We start from the raw sequence: 13,854 nt of genomic DNA, 5'->3' as shown, positions 1-13,854 counted from the left end.
GGTGACGATGGCGGCTTGTCTCTGGCTCGAGCGTACAGGAGAGTATCGATGGACTAGACGTGCTGACTCGGTGTATCAGAAAGTACTTGGATGCTGTGAGGGCATATAAACCATACTGCAGTCCACCTACAATCATCATCCAGCTCACCTACCACACTCTTTCAGTTCTTTGCCAATCGCTCAGTTCGCTTTAGACTAATAATACTTATCCCTCTTAATATCCACCAACCCACCAACAAAACTCCAACCGCCAAAATGCGTTCCTCCATCGCCGTTAGCATCATTGCTCTCTCCACCTCGGTCCTCGCAGCCCCTACTCCTCAGGTTGCTGGCGTCTCCAACCTTCTTGGTTCCGTCACCAGCACCCTCGGCTCTGTCACCAACCCCGGTGCCGGCAACGACAACCTCATCCAGGGCAACGGCAACAGCAACGGCCAGAACAACGGCAACGGAAACACTGCTGGCAATGGCAACGGCAACAACAACGAGGCCGGCACTGGCAACACCGCTGCCAGCGGCAACAGCTTCAACCTCAAGCCCCTCGGCAGCAGCATCCTGAACAACGGAAAGCGTGCTGTTCTTGACGGCGTCAACGGCATTCCGGTCGCTGGAACCATTGTCAGTGGCGTCACTGACGGCAAGGGTGGTCTCCTTAACGGTGTCACTGTCGGCCCTACCACCGACTCCCTGACCAGCGGCATTCCCGTTGTCAATGGCCTCGTTGGCCGTGGTGTCACCGACAACCTTGACGTCAGCCAGCTCACTCAGAGCCAGCTCATCTCCCTCCTCAGCCAAGTCACCGGCGCCCTCCAGGGTACTGGCAACACTGCTACTGGCACTCTCAAGCCCGTCACCGACGCCACCGCCCCAGTGACCGATGCTGTCAAGCCTGTCGCAGGCGCTACCGGAGATGTCCTGAAGCGTCAGTTGAACCTTGGTGGTGTTACTGGCACTGCCGGCGGCCTCGTTGGCAGCGTCACTGGCGTCACTGGCTCCGCTACTGGTGCTCTCAAGCCCGTCACTGGTCAACTCGAGCCCGTCACTGGTGCTCTCAAGCCCGTCACCGGTGCTACCGGAGGCCTCACTGGAGATATCGTCAAGCGTCAGTTGAACCTTGGTGGTGTCACCGGCACTGTCAACGGCCTCGTTGGCGGTGTTACTGGCTCCACTGGCTCTGTCACTGGTACTCTCAAGCCCGTCACTGGTCAGCTCGAGCCTGTCACCGGTGCTCTCAAGCCTGTCACTGGTACCCTCCAGCCCGTCACCGGTACCGTCACTGGCGCCACTGGAGGCCTCACCGGCAACATCGTCAAGCGTCAGGTCGACCTCAACAGCGTTACTGGCACCGTCAGCGGCCTTGTCGGTGGCATCACCACCACTGCTGGCTCTGTCACTGGCGCCTCTGCCGGCAGCGGAAACTCGCTCCTCAACAACGGCAACAACAACGGCCAAGGCAATGGCGTAAGTCTCCTTCCAACACTCTCCTACCTTGACCTCCAACTAACATCACCCTTCACAGAACAACAACCAGGCCGGTAACGGTAACGGCAACGGAAACAGCGCTGGAAACGGCAACCAAGCCGCCAGCGGCAACGACTTCAACGTAAGTCCCGAAACCGAGCTTCCTGAGATTAACGGCCCGCTCGTCGAGCTGCCTGACCTCAACATCGCTCCCACGATCAAGTCAGTCTAGTCTAGATCATTGGGTAGTAGCTAGAGTTTCACAACATGTGCTAACGGTCTCTTACAGCTTTAAGTGAAGGCGACTATGAATTGAGTGCGATATATTCGGGACGACTTTCCTTTCTACGATGACGATGGCATACCCTGGTTTGCTGGATCTCTATACATATTTAGTAGTAGTACCAATGTACTGTTTTGACCACTGAAAATTTGCTTTTGATCCAATCGTTTCATCCGTGATAGCTTAGTGACAGAAGTCTACAAACGTTTCCCACACCTTCGACCAACAACATAGGCTGCAGTCCCAAAATTCACCATTTCCTGCTTCTACTCCCATCACCATATCTACTTTGGTGTGACGTGCTTGAAGCTTTCCTATCGAATCGCTACTAGCAACCTGTCAAACAACTCATATCATGACATTTACAAACAATGTCTACCAGCATACGCGGTAGCAGTAACATCACGCCAGTCGTGCACTGACACACTCATCGAAAGCAATGTCCTGCATAGCCCTTCACACAAGGTAGGAATTGATGAAGATAATTAACGTCATTAGGTAGTCCTTGCTCCTTTCGTGCCCCCAAAACACCATACGCATAATTATTATTTCGCATCGCCCTCAGTGACCACCAGTAGTGGGTAGCTAGAAGGTAATTAGCACAATGTCCTCATACGTGTCTAGGTGAATAACTTACGCCGAGGTAGACCTTGAAGGAGTCGTAGATGAGCCATTGGAACGCAGTCAAAGTACCAATCATGAATATACGAACAGGAAGCCCGTTCCAAAGGCCGCCGAAACCGATCTTGCCGTATATCCTGCCGATAGCTTGACCAGCGCCCTCGCCAGCCTTTCGGTCGCTGTTGAGCTTCGAGACCATCACGTCTAGTATATGTTAGCTCATTTTCGCGACTCTGGAATATTTCCGCAATGTTTTCAACGTACCTGCGGGATGAGAGACAACTGCACATCCGACACCAGCAATATATCCACCAAGAAAGCTGACACCGGTTTGTTGCAAACTTCCGTATGACTCCTTTGGCTTACCCAAGAAGCCGTAGATTTGCTTCACTGTCTCTTCGAACGTCGCGAACTTGACCATGGTGTACGGGATTTGACGTGCCCACAGAGGGTACAAGCCCTTGTATAGACCACCAACACCCTCCTCCTTGATCACCTTCGACCAGCCTTCTCTCAGTGTGTTCGCGAACGGTGGCATGGTAGTCTGCATGCGGACCTTGATTGCTTCCATAGGACATAGCGCAATGTCGGCGAGGAACTCGGCGGAAGCGGAAGCAGCTAGGTATACGACTGTTTGCGGCGCGCCGGGCGCCAGCTTTTCGCCGTAGAGGTATTTGAATACCTCGTAGAATCCGTACTTTCCAGCACCTTGCATGGAGTAGCCGATAAAGGTGGGTGTCCAGCCGAAGAACACGCCCCGCAGACCTTCTTTGGAATAAATCATTTTCCAGGCTTGTGAGTTGGATTTGTAGAGGTTGGAATCGACTTGACGGCGGCATTTCACCTGGAAAACACTAATTAGCAACTGAAAGCCTAATTGACAGCCTGTAAAGTCCCCAAGCCATCATTCGCTCTCTGCAAAAGTATGCGACTTACCAAATCCAGCGGCGTAACCATAGTGTGTGTAGGTCCACAAGCGATAATACCACCCATCGTACATGCCGCAAAGTACGAGCCTGAGAAGAGCTCGATCTTTCTCTGTGGCTTCATCGCGTCCAATTTGTTCGCCATTGTGAGTGACCACCGAACTCCAATCGATTCAATCGCGTTTATGGCTTTATCTTCGCGTGCGGTATGGTAGCTATCGTTGTGTCGGCGCCGGTTGACTGGTATAATCGTTGTCGCGTGCTACTTCCCAGGATGCTGTCGCAAGCGAAGCAGAGATTGAAGATTGTACAAAGGATAGACAATCGCTGATCAGAAGAGAGAACGGGAGTTCGGATTAGACTACAAAAGCCGACCGGGGCGCCTTGTTATGACCGCACAGCTTGGATAGTTGGAAAGCTTGTCCGCAGCTTCCGCAATTACCTCGCTATGACGTCGCTGTTGCAGGTGGGACGCGCGACCACCGCGCTGACGAAGCCTAGCGTGATGCTTATCGATACATGAACCCCCGACCCTCCGCGAACTGTCGGATTCCGCTACCAACAGCGCAACGAAAGGTTCTGTTCTGCCATGTTGAATGTCAATTAGCTTCGTGACAATGTGGAAGGACAAAAACCATTCCAAATCTCGTCGCGTTGACTTCGTGGGAACTTTAGCACACGACTTATCCGACTGCTCGGGCAGCTTCACGCTGGAGAAACACGATGTCGAATGCATGATAATCGTTATTATTTGCCGTGTCGTGAAGATAGTGAAGGCCGTCAAGCGTGATCATCATACCTAGCCTTTAATGTACAGACTTGTCCCCGTCTAAGTACGCCAAAGCACCACGCTATGCCGCCTAAGCATGAATAATAAAGCAAAGAATATTGAAGAAACCAAAGCCGAAACGCCAATGCCATGGTGCATCACCCGCAATCCACATGAAGTATAAACTCCAACCAACGACTCCGTCCAAGGACCATCATGTGCAGGGCTCAAAGACCCTCTGGATATGCTCTCATGAAACCCATGATTCGATCCCAGCACCCTGGAATCTCGTTGAAATCGTAATTCGTTCATCCGTTAACAACGTGAGCCTCCAACTCTGTGCTGAAGGGCTGCCGCTGGCGCCGCCATAGCACAAAGAAGAGAATATAATGAGCGGATGGAGCCGGGTAAATTGCGGGCGGACGAAAGGCCACCGAACAATTACATATTGTTATCGTGTAGGTTGTCAGTCTCTGAATCACTACCGAAGTCGGAATGGTCATAGAGATCTTCCGCTGATAGGCCATCATCCTGTGGCCATGTCTCTAGCCTTGGCTCAATCTCTCCAGTCCAGTTTGCAATTCGAGAGCTGTCGTTGGTGTCGTCTCTGTATGAATCCAATTCGGGATCCTCGCTATGGATCAGATCGTAGAGCTGCTGAACGAGAAACCGGCAAGTTTCGATGAGAGGAGATAGATGAGGTTTGAGCATGCCGTGATCCTTCTCGTACAGAATGCGGTCCATCATGTCGGTGGCCATCTCGCGGAGTACTCTCCATCTCATTAGCACCAGATCCAAAGGCCATCCTTCGTAGCTCTTGTATAGCTCGCAGACCAGCATATGTGCACCTTTTCGCACACTGTCTTGGGCGTGTAGCAGCAAAGGGGTGGCCCAAATGCGGCTTTTCGCGATGATCCATGTGAAGAATATGTATCGGTGCTTTTGTTGAAAGATGGCCGCATTTTTTGTTTGCAGAAGACCGCCAATAAAATCGAGGACCGCCAAACCTCCTGGTACGCGGTCATCGTCCATTCTACTGGATGAAGCCACCGCTTTCGAAACCGTCGTGACGATCTTATAAACGTTGTCCAACATCGGAGAGCTCTCGCAATACGAGAGTGCCGCTTTCACGTAAGAATCGCAGAAAGGGGCTTCGAGGGAGACACCCTCGTAGATGCTCTTCAAAAGGTTGGTCTGGACTTGTGAGTCCTGCCAAATGAGCATAGATTTGACAATGTCGCCCGGGTGGAAGTGCTCTAACTTTGTTTCATCGAACATTTCCAAGGCCTTATCCAAGACTGCAATGGCCTTCAGGTCACTGTCCCAGTGATACAGAATCTGGCGTTCGTGGACTGTTAGTGGAAACCTTGAGGTCTCCCGATCCAGCGTAGATAAACGATCGTGGTCGTGGCGAAGAGGTTGCAGACTCGTGTTCATGCGTGAGAGCAACGCTGATACGAAACCAATGAACCTATTGTATATACCCGACTTCTTGCTTATAATTCTCCAGAGATCGGGTTGGTCCTCCTGGAATCTAGCGTATGAGTGCATGCAGAGTAGCCTCAAGCAGAATGCCAGGAAGCCATGGTCCAATAGAAGACCGGTTTCCAGACGGCCCATCTCGGCCATTTGAGTCAGCGTGAGATAGAAATCATCCCAGCCTCGTACGGCCATGTAAGACTCTTCTGCAATGGCACGCAATCTACCGGTAATTTCTGAAAGTATACCGTTTGTTAGGGTGGAAGCTTCCAGATCCATCTCGTTGTCAGCGCTCTCTAGACCGTACAGAGCGGGCTCTTTCTCTCGCAAGACTTTGAGACAGTCAACGAAGAAGCTGCGCATCTGGGACCGCACTTTAGCGTGCATGCAGCGAAGAAGCAGATTGAGAAGTGCAACATCGTCGGTAGCGAGTATCTTGAGAACGATATTGCAGCAGGTTGAGCACGGAAGCACCGACCGCCGCAGCTGCAGTAACGTTTCGGAGAAGATATCGGCATTTGTATGACGCCAGACGATGTGCCCTAGATGCGCAAGTACTATCTGCAGGGAGTGCTTTTCCTGTAGGAAATTAGCATCTCAAACTTAGTGGGTTAAAGATAATACGACGTACCTGTGTGTGGCCTTCGGAGCAAGAACCATGATTGAGTGTACGTGACATAGCATGAAGCTGCCGCACGAACCTTGTATGGTTGGGATCAAAGCGGGAGTATTCTCGGATGAACAGCTCGTTGGCCGAATCGACTTCCTTCTGGAGAGTTGGCGGCATGGGGACCTTGAGCGTTTTTCCGTTTGCAGAAGTGACCCACTCACGCTGGTCATCGTCCACAGCGGTGCGGCGTTGATAAAAGAGCATATATGCCGAGTATTGTTTTGGTATGCGGTTGTATGAATCGTCCGTGAAGCCTCCGAAAGCTTTGTACGCTATATCTGCTGGATCGAAAGACCCAACACTGCTGTCATCAAATTCCACCCAGGTTTGTGCCGTGGTTCCTGTGGGACAAGGTCGCTCACGAATGTAAGAATAGTAATGACCGTGCTCGCAGGTGCCTGTGTGTACGAGCACACCAACAAGATCGAACATATCGGCTTCTTTTGGTTTGCTTGGGTCACTAAGATGGTCGACATGGTATGCGCTGATATCAATGCTTGGTGGGAACTCGAAATAATCGTAGACCTTCCTACGGCTAAAATCGGCCAGGTCGAATTCGAAGCGCTTCAGGTGGAAGATGAGATTGTCGGGCACCTCTTTGAAACAGGTCCTGATTTTGTCAGCTTCTTGCTTTACCAAATACACATGCGACTCACCGTTTCACTGCGTCGACGTATTTGCCATCACATTTCTCACACTTGTACTTGTTGTCGCCTTCCATGACATCGCCTCTAACGAAAGCCTGGAGACTCTCCTGGAGCGTTGCTTTGCCCAAAACATCGCACTGTATCGCAAAGAAAGGCTCTGATCGTTCCGAGACATGTTCGCATTCTTTGGATTTGATCTGGTTCAAGGTTTGCCCTCCATAGAATGAGCGAAATTGCTGCTTGTGTTCGTCCTTGATGAGCTGTCGTTCCCACTGATCGAAGAGGGAATTGTAGAATTCATCTGCATCCATCTGAACGCTAATGTCAATTGGCATGAGCTCTGAGTTCCGTACGCAAGCTGCAAAGCTCCGGGGATCCGCGGCTTTGCGGAAGGAATGCTGCATGTTCGTGAACAGTCTTTGGGTCTCAAGAAGAAGTTTCTGAGAGCCACTGGCTTCCTGAAGCTCCAAACCGAGAATAAACTTGCGGAAATTGAGGTTCATGAAGAGCTGCGTGAGAAGCGAGTTTGCGTAGCAGATGGCACGAGGGTTGTACAGGCCCACATAGCCTGTGCTGGAGCGTATTTCCAAGGAGCGATCGACTGCAAGCGTTGGTATTGCCATCTCGTTCTCCTCAGTCTCTACGTCGGCTGCAAGTTTGACCAGGCTATCGTACGTGCTGCTGTCCTCGGCTAGTGCAAGCATGAGATCGTACATCTCATGCCTTGTGTGAGACTCTAGTATGGGAGCAGAGGCTGCGCCAACTACTGCAGTAGAGGAGCTGGGTCATGTCAGTATGCCACTTGAATGAAAGAAGACGGAGTGAGACGCAGAAATGAGGTGAGGTCACCGCGAACGAGCGGAATATGGAAGCGATGTGCGTGACTTACCTCTTCGAAAAGATGTATTTCTTGAAGATCTTTTCCATCATGTCGCCTGCACCAAGAGGCTTCTTAAAGGACTTGAGTGACAGTATGCAGCACAGTATGAGTTTCGTAAGCCCAAAAACCACACGGTCGATGTCTTCCCGGCCGACAAATTCCTGATGTTGGTGATCCAAGAGCAGGTCGCTCCAAGACGTTAGGTAAAGTCGGAGTGAGGGTTCGTCCCGTTTGTACTCATCCTTCGCCCGGAAGACTTGCTCGGCAATGCTGAACAGCTGCTGTGATTGAGCGGGAACGCACAAAGAGCCCGGAATGAGCTCAGAAATGACTGCCCAAAATTGTGTGGCAAACTCGCCTTTAGTGATCGGACATGTGGATGGAAGGTCGCCACCGCAGACGGATGCGATCTTTTGAGCGACATGATCTCGCACAGACTGCCTGGGGTCGCTCAAAAGTAGAACCCGGTGGAGTCGCGGAGTTTGAGGATGCTCAACAAACGCTTCCCAGACGACTCGAGAGTGGAGTGAGGCCTCTAGAATAGTGCCGTAACAATCCTGGATTACGGTAGCATCTTCATTTGTTTCCAGTGCCATGCATAGGATCGTCACAAGGCGATTTCCGAGCCGTGCGCCATCTGAGAAATAAGCAGCCGAAGCGTCGGGAGAAGGACGTTCTGCTTGACATGAGCCATGGACCGTGACACCAGAAACGTCAGTGTGAAACTTACCTCGAAGGAAATCTAATAGAGCATGCACGAGTACCGCTGCAAGCTGCAGCTCTTGGAAGTTCGAGATGCTGTCGCTGATGAGCCGAGGATTGAGAAGAGCCTCATTCAACAGGCGTATAGCATGGCCCAGGAACTTCTCGTCCAGATTAGACTTCTAGCTCGTTAGTACAACTGTATCAACAAGTATTATTGGACCAACACACATTACGTATTTGCTCTCCCAGTCTAGCCTCGAGAGCCAAAGCGGCGTATCTCGCCTGGTAGAACATTCCTGGGGGAAAGAGCTCCTCTGATAGCGCCGCACCTGTCACGACGCTCTCTGCAAAAGTATGCCGCGCCGGAAAGAAGCTCAAATAATCGAATAGCTGGCGTGTGTTAGTGAAATGAACCTTCATCTCGAACGGGTACCTACCATCTGACTGATGTTATCATCAGAGTCCATCAAGGAGAACAACTCGTCGAAATGCTTGAGTACGGTAGATTCGAACACCGAAGACCCCGTACCCTGTCCGGGCATTGGGCGAGTGACTTCCGCGTCTGGTGCCCTTTGTACTAATAATTGTCCTCCAAAGTCGATGTCGCTGAGCTTCTCGTTCGACATCTCAGTGATGTTGAGCCGCCGACCCTTTGCGAAAAGGTTGATCTTGGTGTATCCCGATACGTGACATAACCTTCGGTGGAGGTCCTTCAATGTATGATCCGCACCCATCATCACAACTTGCCTGTCATTGCCGCACTGAAACCGGATCGCGATCGCGTCACCGTAAGGTATGTCTGTTTCGTCGACTTTGGAATCTGCTCTCCGACTTCGGTTGAACTCTGGTTTGTGACGTATCTTCTCCAGCAGTAGTTTCTGAAATGTAATGATCCTGCGATAACGTTCTTCATTCTCAAGAACCATCTTGTCAGAAGCGGTAACATCCATATTCGATAAGTCTCCATTGGAGGACTCGGCGCGTATGAGCCTGCATGCCGAATGCATTTCCTGCATACATCTCTCCACTAGAACGACATGAGCGGCTTCCACATCTGCTAGCATAACGCCATCGGCTTCGTTGATCTGTACGTAGCGACTGGCAAGAAGACGGGCGGCGCGATCTTCAATAGTGCCTTCCGGTGAGGATAAAACCATGGACCACAGCACGTCTGCACCGGGGATCTGTAACACACCCTTTTCTCCTTGATCAGTCTCCACGAGCTGCCGCTTCATCGGGAAATTATAGTTGGCAACAAATTCGAACATGCCGTTCGTGTAGATCCCAGTGTTCATGTGTACCATATGGGAAGACACTAGTTGCCTGCAGTAGTTATTGTCCGGGGCGAATTTGAGCGTCTGGAGTAGTTGCGCCCATGCCAAGTCCCTGGTAGTGTTCGATAGCGCATGCGTACCGATTGTGTAGTCCCATAGCTGCTCATACATCTCAACAGGTATAGCTGACCCAGCGCAACAGATCATAAGTGCTAGAAGCTCCAATCTGCAACATAGAGCTGTTTGCTGACGTAGGGATGGTTCGGCGTTCCTCTCAGTCTCGACAAACCATGAGATCTCATCCAGAATCTTGCGTGTGACATCCTGGTTCTTCTGGAAAAAGTTCTCGTCTTCAGAAGGGAGTGGTGCGGCGAGCGCGTAGATGACTTTTGCGCTTCCAGTTGCTTTCGTCGAATGACTGTAAATGTGATCCGCACAATCTCTGTAGATTGAATGGCGCTCTTCAACAGAAACATTGGGAGCCAGAGCTGACAGATAACTAGCAGCCTCGTGATGCAGGTCTAACATGTCTTTGTCCGTATCCGCCTGGCACATTGTGTCGCGGATGATGCGAGTGCAAACATTCCATGGCCTAGCAGTATTTTCTCTCGCAGCATAATCTTCCGGTAATGCTTTTTCCAGGATCTTTTGGCCCAGCTCCCGGAAGAATCGAAGAATATCCACGGTGTAGCTCCTGATAGGCAATTCGTAAAGCTTTGTACAAAAGTACAGTTGATCTGCAGACTTCATCATGTGCATGATCGCTCTAAGCATAGCCAGTGTCGCGGTAACGACACGAGGGTCAGGGCTATTGGCAACGGTGTTCCAGATAGCGTCCGCTTGATCATCTGTCCAACGTCTAGTTACGACGAGAAAACCAACGATATTGCCGCTGCGCGCGATCAGTTGCGGGTGTGAGTCGACGCTGACGATGTAGTCAACGACGTTCCCATAAAGGAGAAAGTCGGCTAGATACCGCATGACGGGGTGTTCGCCTAGGAAATCGACGTTGTTGTACTGTCTCCAGACTTCTACCAAGGAAACGTCCATCATAGCTATACTCATGACGCGTAAATCCATCTTACCTTTGGTGAGGTATCGGCGCAGAAGCTTGAACTTCCACGCGTTGGCGACTAAAGCTGGAAAGAACTGAGGTTCATCGCGATACTGGTGTTGGGGTCCAGTACGATCGACTTCGGTCGGAGAAGAAGTAGTCGGCGAATCTACGCTTCTGAAGTCCAGGAATCTGTCCACCAAATCCGATTCGATATCCTTATCCCATAGACAGAGCTCGAATAATAGCGCATGAAAGTACTGAATCAGGTCTCGAGCGGAGACAGCATCGGTGGTTCTACTTAGATCGAAGAGGTCGTCCATGTATTTCTCCAAGAATTGCAATATCCCGCGACAGAACTCGGAGCGATTGGGGTCAGTCGCAGGGCTGGGATGCTGAAATATCGAGACGCCCAATGAATTTAAGACTGGAGCGGCAACCAGCGCAATTTGGGTTTGGATGTTCAGTGGCACGCAGTGGAAGGCCTCACCGGATAGCCGTAAGATATTTTGGGCACCGTCGGCAGCCAGGAAATCCTTTTGCAACAATTCGATCATTTTGCGAACATCGACAGAATATTCTTTGCTCACCATAGCGAATGCAGGTGCCTTGTCCGGGCGAAGAACGGTATACCAGTTTCGCATGTGCTTCTGACTAAGAAGAGGCAAAGAATATATCTCGCCGGGACGTGGTTGGGAGAGTAGACAGACGTCGGCGAGAATGAGGAGGGAGCATGCCCTGATGTAGGCACTGAGGAAAGCGTAGAACATGTCGCCCGCACGACGATCATCCAAATGGTGGCTGAAAGCAGCCCTGCGTGAGAGCAGATTGTGCACCAGTCCAGCGAAATCGTCCCAAAACATGGCCTTGCTCGTATAGAAGCCGTGTAGGTCTACCTGGGGCCCAGGCTCGGGTAGATCGGTCAGCCATTGCGAAATGCTGGGGAAGAAGTGGGGATCGATGTCGTTGTCAACTGAAACGTTTTAGTATCGCAGGCATTTAGTGGATGTGAGACATGACTTACCTCCTTGTACGTGGTTGGCCAGGTCGCGAACAACTGTGGAGTAACTCCCGTGGTGTGCGTAGGGAAAGCGGCGAAAATAATCGTCCGCGTCCACCTGTACGGAGAAGGCATCTGCTTCATCGTCGTCGTCTATGATCATGATGGGCGGACTCCCGCGCTCATCCTCGGAACTAGTAATGAGAATCGGAGACTGGCCCGGGGTGGGGGAGGGAGCCTCGAGGAATTTATGAGGATTGCTACAGTCCTCATCTCCACCATGTACCGGAGAAGAGGGCGGGTGTGAGCGTATTGTCATTTTTACCTGCTTTTCCGAGGGCGACATGGCGGTGTTGACGGGGGTTTGTGGGTCGGTAGGCATGGCGCATAGACTGTTGCTCCCGCTGTGTAGGCGGGGGCGTTTGCGGGTGAAGCTTGCGTCGGCGTCTTCAATGGAGTCGCGGCGCGGCGGCGAGGCAGAGGCGGTGGTTGGCGGCTCGTCTGCAGCGACAGGCTGCACTGTGTCGTTGTCCGGCGCGGTCATGACGGTAGAGGGCAGGCGGTGCTGTTTGCGAAAGGACTAGGCGTGGCCGGCGACTGTTAACACGCGTGCAGGCAGGTGAGGCCAGGCAGAGGCAAGCAGTTCCCCAGTGCAGGCAACAGCAGCAGCTCCCAGCCTTAGTGACCGATAGCCCGGCGCGGCGGCAGGGAAAACGCGGGGGGATTGGATCTCATTAGCGTCAGCGACTGCAGCAAAGTGAATTGAGGGTATGCGCTCAGAAGGAAACGGTTCCAGTTGGTAGGAAGAGCTTCAGATATTCGGACGCGTAGCTGAGAAACCCCACTATCGTCATCCTGGTTCGTTCCCGCTGTGGAGCTAGCGCGCCGCTAGTGAGGGTGCTCTAAGCCTTATCGGTCCAAGAGCGAGAAATCCTCCTTCTAATGCAAGGCACGCCGGTCTACTCCACCTTACAAGTCTCACTTATCTAGACTGAGTACTGACAAGGCTTCGGGCGCACTTCGGTCAGCTTGAAAACTACTTTTGCTGTTTCGACGTTGACGAAGTGACCATCACCACGGTCAGTGGTAGGAGGAAGAAGGGTCAGAGCACACAATTCGTCATGGCCCCTGCGACGAAACAAACCGCGAAGGCCAATGCAAAACCTGTGTTCAAGACATCGTCGCCGTTTTCTGAGACGCGGTGGTGGGTGATACTATGCTTCAACCTACGAGCTACGCTGATTTGTACAGGCCGGAGATAACACGCGAGGACGAAGAAATCATATTAGAATTGCTATCCAAGTAGGTACGCAGAGAGGAGCATCGTGAACGCGCACTCGCCGATTTCTGACAGTTGCATCACAAGTTTTCTCGATTCGGTCATTGACAATTCCATAGTCTTATTACGCCTTTGGGTGACCATCGCAGAACCTATATCCACCCATCCAAAGGCAAGAAGCGCAAACGTAACATCAAGGCAAACGAGGATGGCCCCGAGAACACGCCCCCATTACCGCAAATTGGTACCCACTTGCTCGTTGGCATCAACAGTGTCACTCGGCATCTAGAGGCCTTAGCTGCAGAGAACGCTCCGACTACAGCACCTGCTGCGTATCCCAAGTCTACTCCTGATGGGACGAAAGAAAATACACCGACGACAGACCGTTTCAAAGAATCTCTCAGACCTTTGAGCATGGTCATACTAACACACCCCAAGCCCTCATTATCACCCGCACATGCCCACTTCCCAACGCTGGTCCACTTGTCGGCTCTCTCCCCATCATCTGCTGCTTCAGCCACATCCGAGGCAGCTACAAGACTCATTCCATTGCAGACAACAGCGGAGACCCGACTCGCGTCTAGCCTACACGTTCCCCGTGTAGGCGCAATCGGAATCTACGCAGGTGCGCCGGGAGCGAAAACACTGGAGCAATACGCCCGCGAGCACATTGGGCTGACAGAGTGCAAGTGGGTCGACGAGGCTATGAGCGCAGAGTGGAAGGGGTTGAATGTCAAAAGCGAGATACCTGGCTTGAAGTAGGTGACAATCTGAGGTCAAAGCTAATATTGGTTTCTTTGGTATAA

General features: G+C 51.8%; 4 protein-coding genes across 4 annotated transcripts; 2 read left to right on the top strand and 2 right to left on the bottom strand.

Moving 5' to 3' along the window:
- Nucleotides 1-255: 255 nt before the first annotated feature.
- Nucleotides 256-1,693, top strand: J4E93_001558 (uncharacterized protein; the record flags this gene model as incomplete). The annotated part of the gene is made up of 2 exons (XM_049339509.1): nt 256-1,461; nt 1,520-1,693. The coding sequence occupies 2 exons, from the start codon at nt 256-258 to the stop codon at nt 1,691-1,693; spliced, it is 1,380 nt and encodes a 459-aa protein (XP_049203466.1).
- A 612-nt stretch (nt 1,694-2,305) lies between these two features.
- On the bottom strand, nt 2,306-3,322 carry J4E93_001557 (uncharacterized protein; the record flags this gene model as incomplete). The annotated part of the gene is made up of 4 exons (XM_049339508.1): nt 2,306-2,329; nt 2,382-2,569; nt 2,630-3,209; nt 3,302-3,322. 4 exons carry the CDS (start codon nt 3,320-3,322, stop codon nt 2,306-2,308), a joined length of 813 nt encoding a protein of 270 aa, XP_049203465.1.
- Nucleotides 3,323-4,501: 1,179 nt separating this feature from the next.
- Nucleotides 4,502-12,313, bottom strand: J4E93_001556 (uncharacterized protein; the record flags this gene model as incomplete). Its single annotated transcript, XM_049339507.1, has 8 exons — nt 4,502-6,118; nt 6,171-6,819; nt 6,866-7,636; nt 7,746-8,412; nt 8,467-8,620; nt 8,670-8,831; nt 8,879-11,742; nt 11,794-12,313. The coding sequence occupies 8 exons, from the start codon at nt 12,311-12,313 to the stop codon at nt 4,502-4,504; spliced, it is 7,404 nt and encodes a 2,467-aa protein (XP_049203464.1).
- Nucleotides 12,314-12,890: 577 nt separating this feature from the next.
- Nucleotides 12,891-13,810, top strand: J4E93_001555 (uncharacterized protein; the record flags this gene model as incomplete). Its single annotated transcript, XM_049339506.1, has 2 exons — nt 12,891-13,014; nt 13,221-13,810. 2 exons carry the CDS (start codon nt 12,891-12,893, stop codon nt 13,808-13,810), a joined length of 714 nt encoding a protein of 237 aa, XP_049203463.1.
- Nucleotides 13,811-13,854: the final 44 nt, after the last annotated feature.

Source organism: Alternaria ventricosa (genome assembly GCF_023758065.1).
Source record: "Alternaria ventricosa strain BMP 2768 chromosome Unknown scaffold_2, whole genome shotgun sequence".
NCBI classification, from domain to species: Eukaryota; Fungi; Ascomycota; class Dothideomycetes; order Pleosporales; family Pleosporaceae; genus Alternaria; species Alternaria ventricosa.
The sequence above is the reverse complement of the archived record's forward strand: the minus strand, read 5'-3'. Positions and strand labels throughout refer to the sequence as shown.